Source organism: Oculina patagonica, chromosome 2 (genome assembly GCF_052425735.1).
Source record: "Oculina patagonica isolate OP01 chromosome 2, crgOcupat, whole genome shotgun sequence".
NCBI lineage: Eukaryota > Metazoa > Cnidaria > Anthozoa > Scleractinia > Oculinidae > Oculina > Oculina patagonica.
This window is the reverse complement of record NC_135759.1, coordinates 41229559-41248683: the sequence shown is the minus strand read 5'-3', so window position 1 is coordinate 41248683 and position 19125 is coordinate 41229559. Positions and strand designations below refer to the sequence as shown.

Genomic DNA, 19125 nt, shown 5'->3' with positions numbered 1-19125 from the left:
ATAGTGCCCTCCCGTGAAAAAAGGCCGGATCGATAGTGCCCGCCCGTGACTGTTTTTTGTAAACAAGCTCCTGCAGACAAAAAAACCCAACCATATTCACTGCATTTAGTGGCTTTCTCATCTGGTTTTGTTTTGTTTTTTTTTTTTTTTTTTTTTTTTTTTTTTTTTTTATTCATTCATTTAGAAAATAACACACAAAAAAAATACTTACAATATTACAACGCTATTTACAAAATACTATTTACAATTCACAATACAGTGGCAACGGATCAGAAATATTACAAATTAATATAAGAAGCGGTGGAAATCTTTCACTAAACAATATAAAGAAACTATATACTACACATAGGAGAAGGCGAAGAAGTTGTTAGATAGCTGGTTTATATGTACTTAAAGAAGTTGTTCTATTCTATATTTATAAATGATTTTACTTATAAATTCCGAGATTAATAATGAATCGTTCTGGAGTTTCATTTTATAAATATAATAACACATGTATAAAAGAGTGTAGTTTAGCTTTCTCTTTAATTCATCATTCGGTGTATTGGGAAGGCCAAATAAAATCTCTTCAGTATTGAGTGAAAAGGACGAGTTGTTGGTTGAATTGAACCACTGCAACACCTGCTGAATAAAAGACTTTGTGAAATGACAGTCAATTAGCGTATGGTCTCTCGAATCCGTTTCTCCGCAGTATGTACAATCTCCATCCTCCTTTATCTTAAATATGAAAAGCTCCTTTTTAGTTACAAAAAACCTATGAATGACCTTGAAATGAAATTCTCGCAACTTGTTTTCTTTAGCAGTTTTGTGGACCGATTGGAATGTTTTCTTCCAGTTGATGTTTTCGGAAGTAAGTGATTTTTCCCAACGTTTCGGCCCCGTGTGGCTGTTTGTATGGATTTTATTCACTAACAGCCAATAAAAATCTTTGGCTTTGGCTTTCGTCAAGTTTAAGAAACTATTATCGTCGACCTGAAAGGACTTCATATCCTCAAAACATATACCGCTGTCTTCAGAATTAAGTAACTCTCTTGCTTTTTCGAGTAGGTGGTTTGGAATTGCACTTATGGCTTGATAAAAAAGGAGAAACGATGTCTTTTTAAGATGAAATTTGGATTTAAAATCCGCAAAAGATAGAACTTTACCCTCAATGTCTAAAAGGTCCATGACCGTCTTAATTCCTTTGTTTAGCCATTCATGAAACAAAAAGGGTTTCCCTCCTATTAGTATTTCCTTATTATTAAACAGGATTGTGTCATGAATGTTATGACAATTGTAAAGCGATTTGAGTTCTTTATAATATAATAGAATGTCCCTGTAAAAACGTGGTATTTCTTTAAAGTCCTCCATCCGATAATTACACTTCAGTAGAAATTCCAATCCGCCATATTTTCGGAAATAGTAATTCGGTACCGCTTTCCAATTTGGGTCCCCATTTTTTAACAGTCTAGGGATCCACGCGAGTCTTAAAGACTTTATCATTATCTCTATGTCAACCATTCGCAGTCCTCCATTTACGTGGTCCTGGTAGGTACTAGTTCTTTTAACCTTGTCTCTTTTATTTTTCCATAAAAATTTAAAAAGACGGCCCTGCACATTTCCTATAATCTCATTTGGTACGTCGATATTCGAAGCAGAGTAAACGAGGGACGATACACCCATTGCCTTAATAATAAGAACTCTTCCAAATAAGGTCAAATCTCGCGATCGCCAAATGTCTAAGTTTGCCTGAAGCTTTTGAATTTTTAGATTAAAATTGTGCTGAATGTTACCGTTACTATCATATGAGAAAAAGATTCCTAAAATTTTCACTGGGTTTTTAATCCAAGTCAGTCCTAATGGTTTGTCGCTCTCATTGACTAATTTTCCAAGCCACATAGCCTTTGTTTTTTTTAAATTTAGTCTAAGTCCTGAGATATCCCCGAAGGATGCTATGATATCAAGTCCCTTTTTCACTGATGTTAAATCTGCACAGAAAAGATTAGTGTCATCAGCAAACTGACTCAATTTGATTTCCTTATTCAAAAGAGATATACCTAAAACCTCGCTGCTTTGACGGATCTTATTGGACATAAGTTCTGCTGTAAGGATAAACAGGTATGGAGAAAGCGGACAGCCTTGTCTAACTCCAGCAGAAGGTTTGATCCAATCTGTTGCAAAGCCATTGTTTACCACTGCACTTTCAATGTCACTATAAAAAACGGTAATCCATCTTCTAAGTCCGTCTCCAAAGTTAAACAACTTTAGGGCATGTTGTATACAGGACCAGTCCAGGGTATCAAAAGCTTTGCGAAAGTCTAGCGACAAAAGAATACCTGGGATATTACATCTCTGCGTTTGTTCCATTATATCACTAATGAGTCTTATATTTTCCCCTATATATCTGTCTTTTACAAATCCTGTTTGATCTGGATGGATAATTTTCGACAATACCGGTTCAATGCGTCTAGCAATAGCTTTGGAGGCGATTTTGTAGTCTATATTTAACAGCGTTATTGGTCTCCAATTTTGAAGGTAATTTAGGTCAGAATCATCTTTAGGAATTAAGCTTATAATTCCTCGGCGTTGTGAAATTGAAAGATTTCCCTTTTCATACCCTGCGTTAAGGCAGTCAACTAAATCATTTCCGACAAGGTCAAAAAAGAATGAATAGAATTCCGCAGTGAAACCATCTTCCCCAGGAGACTTGTCGTTTTTAAAAGAATCGAGAACTGTCTTACATTCCTCATAGGTTAAGAGGCCTTCCAAATTTTCGCGCTCTTCATTAGAGAGTTGAGGAACTGTTATATCCTCGGTAAATTGATTTAATTTTTCTCCCATTACGCCGATTTTCGAGGAATAAAGATCCTTATAAAAGTTCTCAATTTGCAAAAGAATTTCTTTGTCGTCCGTTATAGTATTTCCTTCTTCGTCTTCAAGCTCAGAGATAACCTTTTTATTGTAGTTCTTTTTCTCGAGGTTAAAAAAGTATTTCGTTGGACGTTCGCCATTTTCAAGCCAGGCGCATTTTGCTCTGAACTTTGCTGCCTCTCCTTTGGCTTTATATAATTCCTGTAATTCCTTTTTAAGAGCGTCATACTGCTTCAGTTCTTGGTCGATGTTTCTCAATTCATCACTTGAGCAAATTATCCTATCTAACTCATCAAGTTGGTCTTTAACCTCGAGTTCGCGACTCCTTTTAACTTTTGCTTTCCTTTTGGCATATGAAACAGTAAACATACGTATTTCCATTTTCAGAAGCTCCCAAAGAATTTGCTTATTTGTGACATCTTGATATTTGCTTTTGTATATAGGAAACAGTTCGCGTATCTGCTGGATATAGTTTTCGTCTTCTAGTAGACAATTATTAAACTTCCAAAAACCTGGACCTCTTGTATTTTCTTTTTCCCATTGAAATGTCAGGCAAACCAGCTTGTGGTCTGGAGCGATAGAGCTTTGGATATCAGCTTTCTGAACAGACATTCCTAGATTTTTAGCTATTAGGAAATAGTCTATCCTTGATTTCATTTTTAACGCCTTAGATTCGTAAGAAAATTTTTTAACATTTGGGTGTTTGACTTTTTGAATATCTATGAGATCAAACATGTCCATCGTGATAAGTAAGCAGTTTCGGAACGCCGTAGGCTTCCACGGTACACCACCTTTTTTGTCATTCTTTGTTAAAGTGCAGTTCCAATCACCACCTATAACGAGAGATGTTAATTCTGATTTGTCGATTAGGCAATTGTTAAGTTCCCCGATGAATTGAAGCTGATCTTTTTGATTATTAGGTGCGTAGATGTTGCAGAGAGACAATTCCACACCATTAAAATTTAAGTTAATTAAGACTATTCTTCCCGAGTCGTCGTTTTGGGAATAAACTATTTTTGTGTCTCGCACTGATGGATCTATTAAAATACAAACTCCTCTACTATGATGAGAACCATGCGAAAAAATTATGTCGCCACCCCATTCGCTTTTCCAGAACGATTCATCGTTAAGACCAGAGTAAGTTTCTTGTAGGAAGTAAAATGACGCTTTTTGATCTTTGAGGAATGAAAAAATACTTCTTCTCTTTTCACAATCTCTCAATCCTCGAACGTTTAGTGAAAGAATTTTGCATAAATTTTTCTTTGACATTCTTTTACGATGGCCACGTTGACACTGAATAATTAAACTGATAAACTTGAATAATAAATAAAGAGTATCTTAATAAATAGCTAGATGACAACAGACGAAAAAAAAAAAGAAAAAACAAACAAACACAAACTGAGTAATAACAGTACAAAAAGTTAATCAGAATATGAGAAACTTGCCCCTTCCTAATCTAATAAACCTATTCCCAACTTCTTCTATGGCCTAGAATATTATGAAAAAACGACTAAATGATTGCCGGAATACATTGTCAGTTAAGCTTTTTATGCAGATTAGTCAACATAATAGTACTAAAGTTCATCTAAGTCTTCTTCGCAGAAAATTCTTACGGGTCTTCCTTCAGGGGAAGTCTTGATAAATACTTTCCCGTCGATCGACCATACGCTGGAGACGAGACCGTCCTTTTTCATTTCGTTAGCTTTACCAAAGAGATATCGTCTAAAGTTTGTTAAGTTCTCATTTATAAATATTCGATCTGTGTTAATGGCCGACGCAAAACTTGGATATAAATCGGCCAACTTAATATCTTTTAACTTGGTACGTTGCTTATATAACTTGCTTTTTGCCTTATGGCTAACAAACTTTGCTATAATCGTATTTCTAGCTCCCCGGCGCTTTAATTTGTGAGAAATTTCAATATCATTAGGTGTTAGGTCAACTTCTAACACGTTAGCTACTTTCAAAACTACCTCTTCTGTCGACGTATAACAGGTTTCTGGGACTCCTGAAATCTCCAGCGAGTTTTTCCTGGTGTACTGTTCCAAGTCATCTAAGGAGGTCCACAGGTTATCTGTTTCTTCTTGTTGTTTTTCCAACTTCACTTTCGTGCGAAGAAGTTCGCTCTTGAGTGATTCGTTTTCCGACTTTAATTTGTCGACTGACTCTTTTAATTTGTTGAATTCGCGGCCTTGAGCATCAAATGAAGTTTTTAACGCAGATATTTCGTCTTTAAGGCTTTTATTGTCCTTATGAATCGCATTCACCGACCCCTGCAAATCCAATAGCATCGCCTTCAAGTCTGACAGTGTTGGCTCCGCTTCTGCTTCTTTGGAGGTCTTGTCATCCATATTAAACGGACGTTTCGCTTCGTTTACCTCATCATCAGTGGAGCCTCGTGCGCCTCGTTTGTTCTTCTTAGAGTTCTCCGGCATAAGGTGACATTAAAGCACAGATTTCGAGCGAAGTTTTGGCCAAAGAAAGAGGGAATGGCTCCCGCTCAAAAAACACAACCGTCCTCGTGGACGTCACGCATGCTCTCCTTTGTTTTGTTTGTTAAATTTCAGCTTTCAATTGAGTTTTTTATCCTCAAAAGTAAAATAATTCACAATGCTTGTTTTTGTATGTGCGCGCGGAAGAAAATTTAGTGGTAAACAATAAAGACAATAGAGTGTTTCTGTCTCGGAACTATCGCTCTGATAGTTGCCCCTTGGAAATTTGATGTTCTTAAAACTAGCATATTTGTTTTAAGAACATCAAATTTCCGCGGGGCAACTATCAGCCGATAGTTCCTCGACAGAAACACACTATTGTTAAAATAGTGCCTGTCCGAGAATTCAGAAAAATGCCCATATGGATAGTGCCCGCCTGTGAAATTTTTTGTAAACAAGAGTGCCTGCATACAAAACAACCCAACCAAATTCACTGCACTTAGTGGGTTTCTTGTCTGGTTTTGTTTCGTTTGTTAAATTACGGCTTTCAATTGAGTTTTTTATCTTGAAAAGTAAAAAATAATTTACGATGCTCGTTTTTGAATGTGCGCGCGGAAGAAAATTTAGTGGTGAACAAAAACAATAGAGTGTTTCTGTCGCGGAACTATCGGTCTGATAGTTGCCCCTTGGAAATTTGATGTTTTTAAAACTACAGTCAACTCTCGTTATAGCGGACACGCTCGGGGCGTCGTTTTGTGTCCGTTATTGCGAGGGTCCTTATAGCGGGAGTCATTTCCAATCAAACCTTATTCGCCGGGGATCTGGATTTTGTCCGTAAATTTATAGCGAGTGTCCGCAATAGCAGGGTGTCCGCAAGGCGAGAGTTGACTGTAGCATTATTAGCCCTCGAAGTTTTGCTTCTCGGGCTGATATTTGTTTTAAGAACATCAAATTTCCGCGGGCAACTGTCAGCTGATAGTTCCACAACAGAAACACTCCATTGTTTAAATAGCATGTATCAAATGTAACTTATAACAGCCCACCACATGATTCCTTTCTAGGTTATGGACTTTTTACTTGAGGCATTTTTCCCTCCACGTACTTCAGTTTCACTATAAAAAGAGGTGGTACTAATGACAACTAGGCTGATTCAGGGCTCGAAATAACGGCCGTTCATCGGACAATGTCTGGACTGATTGTTGAGTTGACTGGTCAACCTTTCGTCTTGCCGGTCATGTTGACCGGTCACATTTGATCATTTTGAAAACGAAATAAATTAAAATGTCCATGCTGTTCAGTAACTATCAGTATGTAGCGAGACACTATGTATTGCCTAACTTTGATCTGAAATCCTTCAGTTGGTGAAATGTGTACGATAATGATATTTAAAATGTTAGGGGTTAGTCTTAATACACTTTAGCTTACTTTCATTTCGCAGCTGTAATTTATTTTTATTGTTGACAATGAGTGCTTTAAAGTGCTCTAAGCTCTATGCAACGACTTTTTTAGAAATATACGACGCCAGTTTTGGTTCAGGGGCCCCTGTTTTAAGAGTTATTTATCTTATAAACCAGAAACGACATGTGACCGAGCTAAAATGAATCTGGCCGGTCCAGAGACTCTTCTGAAATTATTTTGAGCCCTGTAATTAAGAAAATTTTTCCAAACACTGTCACAGTTATTATTATTTTTTTTTTCGTTTCACGTGATGAATTATTGAGTAAAAGAAACAACAGTCACTCATGGTCTTGAAAAAGGCACATATTGTTTGTGAGCTGTTGCACTTTGTTCTACTTGTTTGGTTAGCAACTTCAGGTACGAATTGCCAATGCCAGACACTTTAAACTGGAACTTCTTGTGCTTCTCAAAACAGCAGAGCAGACACAAATGTGTTTTCTTAGAGCTTTATTGTGCTGTACACTAAAAAGTTGTATTTCAACATGGAATAAGATAAAGGTTTACCACTAGAACCTGGGCAACTAAAGAACATACACTGGTATATACCAGGGTGGTAAAGGGGGCGTTATGGATGACACGTGATTTGAGCAAAAATTTGTGAATCTGGTCGTGATCTATGAATTGCCAGTGCAGTTAAACACATGATCTGCATGTTTTGAGGACTGTGATTCATGATATAGCTGAAAACCAAAATTAATATACATCACATAAATATATTAAATCAATTTATGTTAGTGAAGCAAAATTGACAAAGACTGATTTTGTGTGGAGGACATGTTCTTTTAGATCAATTCGTACATTTTAGGACTTGTATCACACTTTGAACTAGTTGGAGAGCAGATCTTGCAACTGTGCAAATTAACTAATCAGTTGAAGCTCATTTTTGTGAAATGGTCTAAAACATGTACCGTAGAATTCCGGTTATAAGCCCTGGGCTTATACAACTTCGTAAGTGTTTTTGGGTGGGCTTATAAGCGGAGGGGCTTATGTCCGGGAGGGCTTATAAGCGGAATGAAAAAAAAACGTTTCGAAACAAGCCTCGGGAGTGTTGATCGAAATACGTTTTTTAAAAAGCAACATTTAGCCCTGATCAATACTGTCATTTGGTAGAGGGGGGCTTATATCCGGGGGGGGGCTTATAATCGGATGTATTTTTTGTTTCCAGGTTGATGGGCCTATAACCGGGGGGGGGGGGGGGCTTATAACCGGAATTTTACGGTATGTGATTCGTGATTGAAAAGAAAAAGGCTCGTGATTGGGATCCCCTTACCACCTTGATATAATGGTACTCTGTATAACTAACTAATTCTTGTCAATAACAAACAGCTGCATCAACATGAACTTGAATCTAACCAAGAACCAGTTCTGAACAGAATAAATATGCTCAGTAACTAATGTCTTTGGAAAATAAATATTAAATAATTTTATTGTAGAGTACCAGTAACTTTAAATCCAAAGAGAGCCATATTAACTCACTTTCAATGGGCTACTTGCACTTGGAGGTAATGTAACATAGTGTTAAAATGGCACAATCTTATCCCAAAATGTAAAATAAAATGATTCTGTAATGGTACACTTTCTGTTGGTTGAAATTTTGCATAGAAACACTTTTATTGTAAAATGTTGGGAGAGCTTTGCCATCCAAACCGACCCAAGTTATAAAACCCTCTGATAGGGAACCCTAACACCACATATGTATTATGTTGGGATTTTAGATCACATGACCTCTAAGTGCAAGTGGCCTTTTGACTGGTAAAACACTACCAAATAATTATTATAAAAAATGTTCAACTTGCTAATAAATCTAAATTGAAAATTTTTACTTTGATGTGCACAAAATGGCAAGTGGCATCATGATATATTGAATTTTGTTTCAATTGCTGAAGAAAACTAGCCTAAATTCAAACTGTCGATCAACTTCTTCATTGATTAAATGAACAGTGAACACATGTGGAGCACTGGAAACCAACCCTACTACCAACACACAAATGTAGCAGAACAGCGTACCCCAGAGCTTTAAATACCTTTTCGCAGTCAACACAAGTGCACAAGTCAAAATATTTAAGAATTGTTGTTTCCAGCTATTTTTGTTGTGTAATTTAATTAAGGCCTCTAGTTCTAAGTAAGAGGAATGTCTGGATTTGAGTTGAGTAACTGCATATACAGGTCAAAACCAGCAAAATGGCCTTGAGTTTATGCAAAATGGTATGCACATTTGCTGTTTGGATATTCCTGTGTGGAATTTTGGAGTTACTGTACCTTTCAAGATGTTCTGTTAATTTTGAAGCATCAGCTCCAGGCCTTTTGCTGGTTTTGACCTATATATTTCCTTTGGGTAAACCAAAATAGTTTTACCACTTACATCCCAACCTGGCGAAATTTCCAGAATTTTTAATGGTAAACAACCCAGGTTTTATTTGGAAACCATTTTTAGGACCATGATGTGCATGCAACTTTTTTAAGAGGAATGAGGGGGGTTGATAGGCCCTCACTAATAATGATACCACATTTTCATATTTTTTCTAGATCTACACCTGTACATTTTTGAAAAGGAAGTGTGACTTCATACATAACGAAATTAACTTGATAATATAACTTAAAACAAGTGTTCAAATACTGTACAAGAATTAAGCTACTTCTTCATGTTACGCTAAAAATACTGTTCATCTTGTATTAAGAATGTGTGCTTGACCCTTGGCCCTTGTTTGCTTTGATTGTTTCAAAAAGTCCTTTTATCTCTGCCATGCTTTCATGCAACAACTTGACAAACCTATCAGAGTTAGACTGCTTTGAAGAGATCTTGGAAGAAATGTGAAAGAAAATCTTGTGATCATCAGGAACCATGTAGGAAACACCATAGCCATCATCAGCTACTGGACCAAACCCTCCACCAGGAGAAATCTGTTGACAGATCAAATCCACTTCATCTCAGATGCATAGATTCACCTTGCTTTCTCACAAGTGCTCTTCTGAGACTAAGTACATGAATAAAGCCTTAACTAAAGATGCACTTGGACCAAATGCCTACACTTTCAGGGTTTATCCCAGTTTCTATACCATAAGGCAACTTACTAGGAGTATCAATATTGCTCTGGTCCTCTCTCTGGACTGGATGATGATTCATCAAAGGTGGCCCAGACATTATCCTTTAGTATATACCACACGAGTGAATAGTGCTTTTCACGCGGTTGATTGGTTTACTCAGAGGTGATTAGCACAGTACTATTCATCTCTGAGCAGCTATAAAGAGAAACAAACTGCCTTCGCGCGTCGCTTTGTTTACCGAAAGTGATGTTTAAGTCTGCTAGTTATTCAACTTGTGTGGTATATACTAAAACAATTATTTACCTCAGTGTCGGTGAATTATTTACCTCAGTGTGGTGGATATTTACCACACTGAGATCCACCACTATTCACCTCCAGTGGGATAGCCAACAAACCTTGTCTTACAGGTTTGTCTGACTGTTACATGTAGCTTCGGTCAGGTAGTACATGTATCTACACGAACTGTTTGACAAAAAAAAAACCTACCAAATGCATAAGTTCTGGTTCTGAAACACTAAAGTGTTGACCAGCCATTTGTTGTTGAGGTTGCTGGCTTGTTGATAGTGTCCATGGAAGGGTCAAGGCATTTTTCAGAAATTCACTTTCCTGGAAAAAGGAAAACAACAGTTACAGCTGTGAACAATTTAATATTAGTTAAATCTGAGAGCTGCGAGACCAAGAACAACTTGAACATGACCAAAGATCTATTCTACGAGACAATAACTGAAAACAGAGCAAGTATTAATGAAACAAAAATTGAATTTTTGCAAAAGAATCTACATTTGACTGCATAAACTAAATAACTTAATGAAATGAACTTACTATAGAATAAAAACAGAAAAAAAAACTTACATATCCTTGTCCCCTGCACACAACAAAGAGGGCAAACAGATGTCTGTCAATGCCCTTGCCATTCATACAGTCCTTGTACATCTTAGCATGAAGCTCTGCCGCTTTGTGAAGCAGTCTATATTTCTCTTCTGGAGCAACTGTTTCATCTACAAATGCTGTTACAAACTCTTTAGCCTCTATTGTCAAGCTGCGGACAGTTTCTGTCCTCCCATGGAGATAGAGGCGTGTCATGGAGGACTCGTATGTGAGTGGGTGTCTTCCACCAGAATCTCTGTAGTAGGCAACTTGTAAAGCCAACTGGATGAAGGCATCAGGACTTACCTGTCAGGAATAAACAGCAAACAGTATTTATCAGAAAAGCAGAACTATATTTTGAATTTTGTGTTATAAGCAGACAAGATGCAAGTCCAATTTTGTTTGTTGCTCATTGAAGGGGCCTTTGATAATTTTTTCTTAGATTTGAATGAACTACAGTCGAACCTTGATTATCCGGACTCGTTTGGACTCGGCTAAATAGTCCGGATAATCGAAGGTATGAATATTAATGAGCCAAAAATAAAACCAGGGCATCCATCTGACAGGATGCGGTGGTGCGGATCCGCATAGTTTGCTAACTTCTGCATCCTCTGCATTTTTGACGCATTTTTGCGCATAAAACAAAAAAGTTGCTTCATAATAGCGATAAATCAGCTGTTAATAAAGCTTTAAAGAGAATCGTTTAAAGCGCAGTTAATGGAGCGTAACGCTCCCAAGGCCCCTAGTGGGTTTTCTATTTATGTTCTAGTGTAATGTAACGCAACAGAACTTTAGACCTTTTCTTGTCTCAACAAGACAATGGTTATAATGGACTCTTACAGTGTACATGTTGCAATATCATCTAGTATTTTTATATTACGCATTTTGTATGGCTGGTTTAAATAATACCTCTATTCATGTCTCGATCTATGCTGCAAGCAGTTCTTGTTGTCTATAGTACACATTTCGCCATTGGGCTAAACTCAGACAGCTGTCTGGCTATAAATAGTGTAAGGTTTGAACTTTAGCATCATTCGCTAGCAATATCGCTACTGTAACTTTAGTTCGTCTAAAAACTTGTAATTCCCACCCTCCCTCCCTTTGGAGGTTTGTTTATTGTTATTAATAATAACTTGGGGTTCACCACTGTGTATCACGCTTTCGGTTAAGTCTCGCAGCGACTTCCCCAAGCTTCGTTTAGTAAACTTATTTTACGCTCTTTATGCCTTTTCTTGTCCGATCCAGCACGTGCCGGCGGAGTCTGCTCGTATTGCTGGGGAGATAAGTAAGGCTCGTGAAGTCACAATTGTCTATACTCTAGCACATTGCTGACTGAAGGTCAGCTCGTAGTGCCGTTTAAAGTTAGGCTTATAGGACGCGTAAGCTTATGGCCCTGAGAACTTGTCCGATCCAGCGCAGGTTTTACCGCTGGGGAGATAAGTTTGGTAATGCAATGGAAGTTCACTTGTCACGCCGATTGCGGAGTGGTGATCCCCCCTTAATGCCATATACTGTGTGGTTATTGTGTTTATTTACTTTATAAATGTCCAAAGCGAAATTTGCATAGGAACTGCGACATTAACCATCCTCGCAAACAAAAATTCCAAAGACATTGATCATTTTGGGGCAGTTTTTCTCCGAAAAATGCGACAAAAACAGGCCACATGACTTTGTTCGCAAACAATTTTGACCTCCAGGCGTTCCATACGTTTTTTCATGTTGGGCCTGGTGACTAGACGTGGTGCAAACTTGCGGCGTCAAACGATCGAACACTCTACAATGTTTTAGTCCTCCTAGAAGGATTTAAACATTCTGAATTTAGCCATTTTGCCTTGTAAACTTCAGTACAATACAAGTAAGCAAAGACAGAAAGCAAATTTATTTGTGTGAATGTTTTTATGGCTAGTGGAAACTGAACAATGAAGTTGCCTACTGAAGTATTAAATGTTGTTCGATTGGAAACTACACATCATAGGTTTTCCAAGGGTTTTTTGACAGGTAAACAACCTTGAAATAACGTTTTAATCGCTGTAGAACGTAGTTAAGGTGGTAGACCGGAGTTTAACAGGTCAGTTTTGGATGGAAATTTCTTAAAATTAAGAGACATGGCTGAAGTAAAAACATAACAGGCCAAGACAACTTAAGTTAAGCTTCAGAAAAATTGATGTTTGAGGTGACAATTTTCACACCTCAGGTGACAAACCTCATTTGAATTGCGGGCTCAAAATTACGAAATTTTCGTTTTGCGGCTTTATTTTTGAAAGCTGGTCAAAATGAAATGTAGGACTCTATTCCCATATAGAAAAGGAAAAATCATGCGGGAGCCCGGAGTGGAAAGCCACTTCTTTCCTCAGATATCGAGCTTTAAAGTCAAAAACATGTGCTGATTCTTTACGCAGCACTCACATTTCGAAGAAAACTTCTTTCGCTCCGGGCTCCCGTGAAAAGTATCTTTTACACTATAATAACAAACCACGCGAATTTCATCCAGATACGATAAATCTACAACTTTATTCTTAAAGTACCTTTCAGTGCGGTCTGTGTAGGTCCTTTAATTGTGGTAGTTTCTCGCCGATATCTCATCACAAGATCGTGTTTATTAGGCGCCATTTTGATATCTTCTTGGAAAACCGCTGTTCGAAGTGTTTGTGGCAACACATGGCCGATTATAGCGCGAAGAATGCCGAAAATCTATGATCTTGTCCGTCCTTTGACGAAGTTCAAGATGGCGGTGTAAACAATTACGTAATGCATAGCAACGATGTGAACTTGAGACCTCGGCTAATGGGCACAGCGGATAATAGGCGTACTGAGTTACTGCGCAAGTCTCCCGTGAAGAATATCATGCTGTGTGGCAAATTCTTGTGGTGGTGTGTAAATGTTATGTCACGAGTCCCAGAAGCGAAAAAACCCACGATTTAACCATTAAATGGAGCCAAAATACCAAGGAACCACACAAAGGACATAAGTTAAGTTTATTTCTACCATCAACTTTTAATTCAAGACCTAGCTGTAAATTGCTCTGAACGACTGATTCCGGCTTATAGTTGATATTTCACAATGATCGATCGTGTAACACAATGCCGCTTTCTAAATCACGTTCGTCCGATATAATGATCGTCATTCAGCTTCTTTTGTAGAATATATTGCAGACACTTTCACAGGAAAGGTACAGCGGACCTGAACTTACGTCTTCCAAAACAAAGCAAAGCTTTTCAACGGCAAAAGCAGACTCAAATCAACATTTGGTGCGTGTCACTCGCGTGTCACACAATAAATTCAATATGGCGGTGCAAAGTGCCGGCCTAGCGACCGACTTTGGGCTTTAATAATTCCGCACATAAACAGAATGGAGCGCTTATCTCTTGGGATTGTGAATAAATCTATGTTATCTTTCAAATCATTGAATGTTTTGATATGTTTCATTTTTGAGCCAAACTCCATTCTACCACCTTAAGGCGAGTACATCTGGTCTTGAATGTGACTTATAAATATTCATGAAAAATTTGGGACCAGAGAAGGAAGTCCGGATAATCAAGGTCCGGATAATCGAGGTTCGACTGTACTTTTTTTTCGATCAAAATAATACCAAAAGCCAATGTCGGCTTAAAGCTAATACATAATAATGAGCACCAGACATTCAAACTTTGACATTATTTTAATATGCCAGAGCCAACACCGCAGAGATTGATCATTCTAAGAGTGTAGAACCTTGGTTAACATTAGACTGCAGGCAGTCTCTCTCTTTTGCTCTAAAATACATAGAACAAATGCAAAAATAGTGAACACAGGCAAGCATGACATTCGCTTGTACTGGTGCCTGTGCAACTCGTTGTGCTTGGCTTCGGCACTCGCCACCCAAATATCGTGCTTGATTGTGCTCCCTATTTTCACCTTCCTCCCACAGAATTTAGGGCAAACAAGAGACTGCTGAGTGCTCACAATCTAGGTTAACATTTGCTTAAATGTATCATTTTCGTAGTTCATTCCATAACCCATACAGAAGAGCACTACAAGAATTAAGTTTGTCTTTGGTTAGCATCTAAGGCCATTAATAGAAAAAAAAACTAACCTTCATAGTTTTGATGAATCCTTTTCCAAATGCATCATGAACTATCACTTTATGTTGAATGTCGTCATTATTCTAGCATACAAATTAAACATTTTCAAGTTGTTACTTCAATGTGCATTGCAAAGCCAGACAAGCAAGTTATATCAATTGCAAAATATATATGGAAAGCTGTGTACATGCGTATTTTGCCTGCTTTGAGAGTAGGAGACAGGAGGGTCTAATGAGTCAAACAATGTTGTGTAGGTATGACAAAGGCATCTGAAGCCTAAAGCTATCTTGTTGATAATTAATACACCACAAAGGTTTGAAAGAAATGACCCTCCCCCCCCTGAAATAAGCAATGAAAGTTCACTGCTTTTAGCAAAATTATTTTAAAAGAGACGACCCTCCAAAAGTAACAACAATCCAAAGCAGCGACCTCAAATGCAACTTGACAGCTGACTTGCATTTATAAGGAAATATCAAATAACAAACTTGGTATGTACCAAATGGTTATGGTGTTTGTTTTTGGATAAATTGCTCTACTCTGATGTATTTTTTTTTCTGTAAGTTGTGTCTCTATACATGTAAAGTATAACCAAACTGATTCAGATTGCTTACACAAGCATTGTGTGGTTCCAGAAAATGTCCATACTCCCCCCACAGAAGGGATTGGAAATTCCTTGGGGTGGAAGGGGTCTCAAAGGCCAAAAATTTTAAGGAAATGTATGAAGCTTAATTGGAATTTCCAGAGGGGGTGAGGGTCTTAGGAAAAAACCCTTCTGTGGGGGAGGTATGGATAATTTATGGAACAACACATTTGTTCAAAGATTTTTATTTTATTAACTGGTTTCATCAACATAAATTATGGTAGAAGTTAAATAACTACCCAGAAGTAGCGAATCTCCGAAAGGAAAAGGCTACTACATTGGAACTTGGCATTACCATACAATGACAATAGTAAAACTATAAAGCCATTTACCTTTTGTGCAAACTTGACAGCATTTTCAACAATCTCTGCTAGTTTAGGAGTCATATCCCAGTACAGTCTGGAGGGCTTCTGAAGGTTATGGGTCCTCAAACTGGCACTCTTGTGAGCTCCACCAATGGGGGTACATTTACCCTTATCATTGTATGTTCTGTAAACGTATCTAAAGGACCAGACAGTTAACATTAAACATCACTTATTCCCTCCTCCAATAAAAATATTTATTTATTTATTTCTCATCAACAAGATCAAGTTTGTTTGATCAACCCATAATTGGATAGACAAAACATATTGTTGTACAGTTAATGTACAACTAAAACGCTTTTTTTTGGACCGGATAAGAATACACACGTATGGATATGACGCTTCAAAACATTATAGCTCCCTTGAGCAGCAACACCTTAAACTTGGGTCTGGCACTGGATTTACAGTGTACATGTACATCACACACATCAAGACGACAGCAAATAGGAGCTTTTAATTAGCAACCGTGAAAGTGACAGCAATGAAAGTTAGTCTCCAATCTCCAAAATATGCAGAAGGCAGCTAATTATATATGTTAAACAAAATCTCTATTTTGTTTTGTATAATAAAACACTCAATAACTAGCCTCAAGTGAGAAACGCATTGTTTATTGCCAGTCTGATGAGGATTTTTATTTGTTAGTTATATCTTGATTATAATAAAAGTTACATTAAGATGGCTCAACTGGATTTTTTAGGGGTAACACCGCTCAAGTTTGAGAATTAACTTTGTCGCCATTAACAATTCTATCAAAAAAACAATTAATCACCACAGCTGCTTAGATTAAGATGAAATTTTTTTATGACCAGTGTTATATTGACATCAGAGTTGCCATAGCGATGACATGATGTCATTGCGTTTTGATGAGAGCACCTTCCGGTGCTCTTGTTGCCATTTTTGTATATAATTTGGTCTATGCCTACAAAAGTGACAATAAATTGAAAACTGCTTGATGATTTTTTTTTTTAAATTTGACATTCTTGAGGTTTGTCATCAATTGATGTGGCTTGCAAGTTTCAAGCTCATTGAAAACATTTAAGGCAATAAAAGTGGGCCTCCAATGTACTAAAAATTTTTTCGCCGATTTTGTGTTTACAAGTGAGTGTCCTCAATATTTACAGGTACTGTTTTCAAGTTTCATATCCACATGCAAGACTTTAGCAAAAACTTCATTTGCATTAAATACTTTAACAGTATCTTATTAAGATTCATGCGTAAGAAGTTTCTACATCTACATTAATTTGTCAAATATTATTAGTGACAACCCTGCTCATGAATACTGACAAACAGTTAAAAATTGTTCAAACTTACTCATAAGTAAGGGCATACTCGAACATGTGCCCAATAACAGGTGCATCAGCCCAAGCATGCTCGGCATTGATGCCACATTTACCATCTGAAAACACCATGAAACAGAAGCTTTTGTCAAACCAGAAACTACGGCCATCACCATGAAGAAGATACTTGGCACGGTCACTTAACTCAGTGAATGACTTTTCTTCCAGAATCACCTGCAAGGTCAAAACAACAAATTTGTCAGATGACAAGGACTACATGACTCGCCAACCAAAATTTTTTGGAAGTGTGAACTTCGGACAAAGTTTTGTCTGAAAGTTAATCAGGCAAAACTTTTAGGAAAGCACTATACAACATTTTCCTGACATATCTTTAAAACTCTATAACACGCAACTAACAAACTTCAAGCAAAAGGTACATGTACAGTGTATCAAGGTCCAAAGAGCAGGGGAAATTAATTTAGTATGCACTCTCAGTTGTCTTACCACAAACATGGCCTCCTCTATGGCCTCCAGAGTCTGCTGATTAAGACTTTCTGAAAAGTACTCCTTTCTGATTGTAGCCCATTCTGTTCTAGGCAATGCTGTAAGAGCTGGTACACTGCCATCAGGTTGGTCTTTAGTGACTACATTTTGGAAAATGCAACAGAGTTACAAAACTAATTGAAACAAAATAGGGTGGGATGAAGTTGTTTGAAAATTATATACAACTGGACAACAACAACAATCTTTATTTTCTTTGCTTGAAATATTAATTTTTTTCAATTAGATTGACTCACAGGTTAAACTAGTGCTAGAGTTGGTGAACCAGTTTATTTACATGTAAGTTTACAACTATAAACTATTACACAGCACATTAGTTCAATATTCACACTGAAGACATTAATTTTCTCACCATCAGAATGTTTTGCATCTGCTATAATCCACTCGAACTGGCTCTCCAAATCCAGCACTGATATGAATTTACCTCTGCTGTTTGTGACAGGTAACATGTAGAAATTACCTCCACAAAACACAGCTATGTGCTACCAAATTGAAAAATAAAATGTTTGTAAGTTCTTTACCCAGAAAAGCATGAACTATAACAAAGTAGCCAGCTTTTTGTTCTTGTTTGGATGGGAGGCTAGTCCATTGCAGGGTTACCCCCAAGCAGTAAATTCGCTGGTAACCATTCATACACCGGGGTGTATGAACGGCACTGTGAGAGTAAAGTGTCTTGCCCAAGATTACAACGCAGTGTCCTGGCCAGGGCTTGAACCCTGACTGCTCGATCCGGAGTCCAGCACACTAATCATTAGGCCACCATGCCTTCCATAAATATAGGGCAACCTGAAATAATACTGGGGGCAACTTGCAATGGATTAGCATCCCATCAATGGGAAGTAGGGCAATTCCATGTGAGAATGTGAAAAATCCAGATTTTTAAAAAGTGATTGGACATAAAATCATACCCTGTACTATATTGTTGACAAGTTATAGTACATAGAAAAATAAGTTTCAGTTCGCTTGTGATAGCAATGCATTCAGGGGGGGTCTCCAAAGTAAGTGTTTATTTTTTAATAATAAACAATAGGTGAGAGACAATTTTTTTAGCTTGCTTTATAAAATTTGGAAATGATTTGTGTCTACAAACAGTTATATCAGAAGAAATACCTCAAAGGGGTTAATACATAAAAAATATAAATTTCACCCTGAACTTTTTTTAAAAAAAGTTATTAACAAAGTAAATTTTGTTACGGACGTTACGTAACGTCCGTAACGTTTACACAATCTTTTTCCATTCTTGAACATTACGGATCGGCGCCCATTGAAACGTGTCGCCCGGGAAAAGTGGGGTACCCATGACGTTTTGCGGGCACCGAGCCTTGGAAACGAGACTGCAAAAGCTGCCGACAGTTTCGGTTTCTTTAGATCCTGAGGGATCCTGAAGTGACAAATTCCCAAAAGGGAGTTGAACGCTATGCCCCTGAGTCCTTTAGAGGACAATGCTGATTGTTTGGAAGTGTCGGCAAGCTCTTTTTATCGAACAGTTTATGCAAAACCTCGTAAGTAATATTTCACGACCAAAATTCGAAGTGTCGTAGACATCGTGCGAATTTTGGAAATCCAGTCTGT

At 37.5% G+C, this 19125-nt stretch overlaps 1 protein-coding gene across 1 annotated transcript; it reads right to left on the bottom strand.

Annotated features, from left to right (window-relative positions):
* Nucleotides 1-7170: 7170 nt before the first annotated feature.
* On the bottom strand, nucleotides 7171-18031 carry LOC144641514 (carnitine O-palmitoyltransferase 1, liver isoform-like). The gene is made up of 8 exons (XM_078500527.1): nucleotides 17906-18031; nucleotides 17497-17636; nucleotides 17027-17226; nucleotides 15686-15854; nucleotides 14725-14796; nucleotides 10638-10958; nucleotides 10272-10391; nucleotides 7171-9641 (listed from the first exon to the last, which is right to left on the bottom strand). Exons 1-8 carry the CDS (start codon nucleotides 18000-18002, stop codon nucleotides 9414-9416), a joined length of 1347 nt encoding a protein of 448 aa, XP_078356653.1. The 5' UTR covers nucleotides 18003-18031; the 3' UTR covers nucleotides 7171-9413.
* Nucleotides 18032-19125: the final 1094 nt, after the last annotated feature.

What these genes read in the sequence shown, in the direction of transcription:
- LOC144641514 (XM_078500527.1), bottom strand. Translation starts at nt 18,002, where the DNA reads ATGTTACCTGTCACAAACAGCAGAGGTAAATTCATATCAGTGCTGGAT. An exon ending in GATTCATCAAAACTATGAAG is followed by an intron (nt 10,959 to 14,724) that starts GTTAGTTTTTTT and finishes TATTCCTGACAG; the next exon opens with GTAAGTCCTGATGCCTTCAT. An exon ending in TGTGCAGGGGACAAGGATAT is followed by an intron (nt 10,392 to 10,637) that starts GTAAGTTTTTTT and finishes TCCTTTTTCCAG; the next exon opens with GAAAGTGAATTTCTGAAAAA.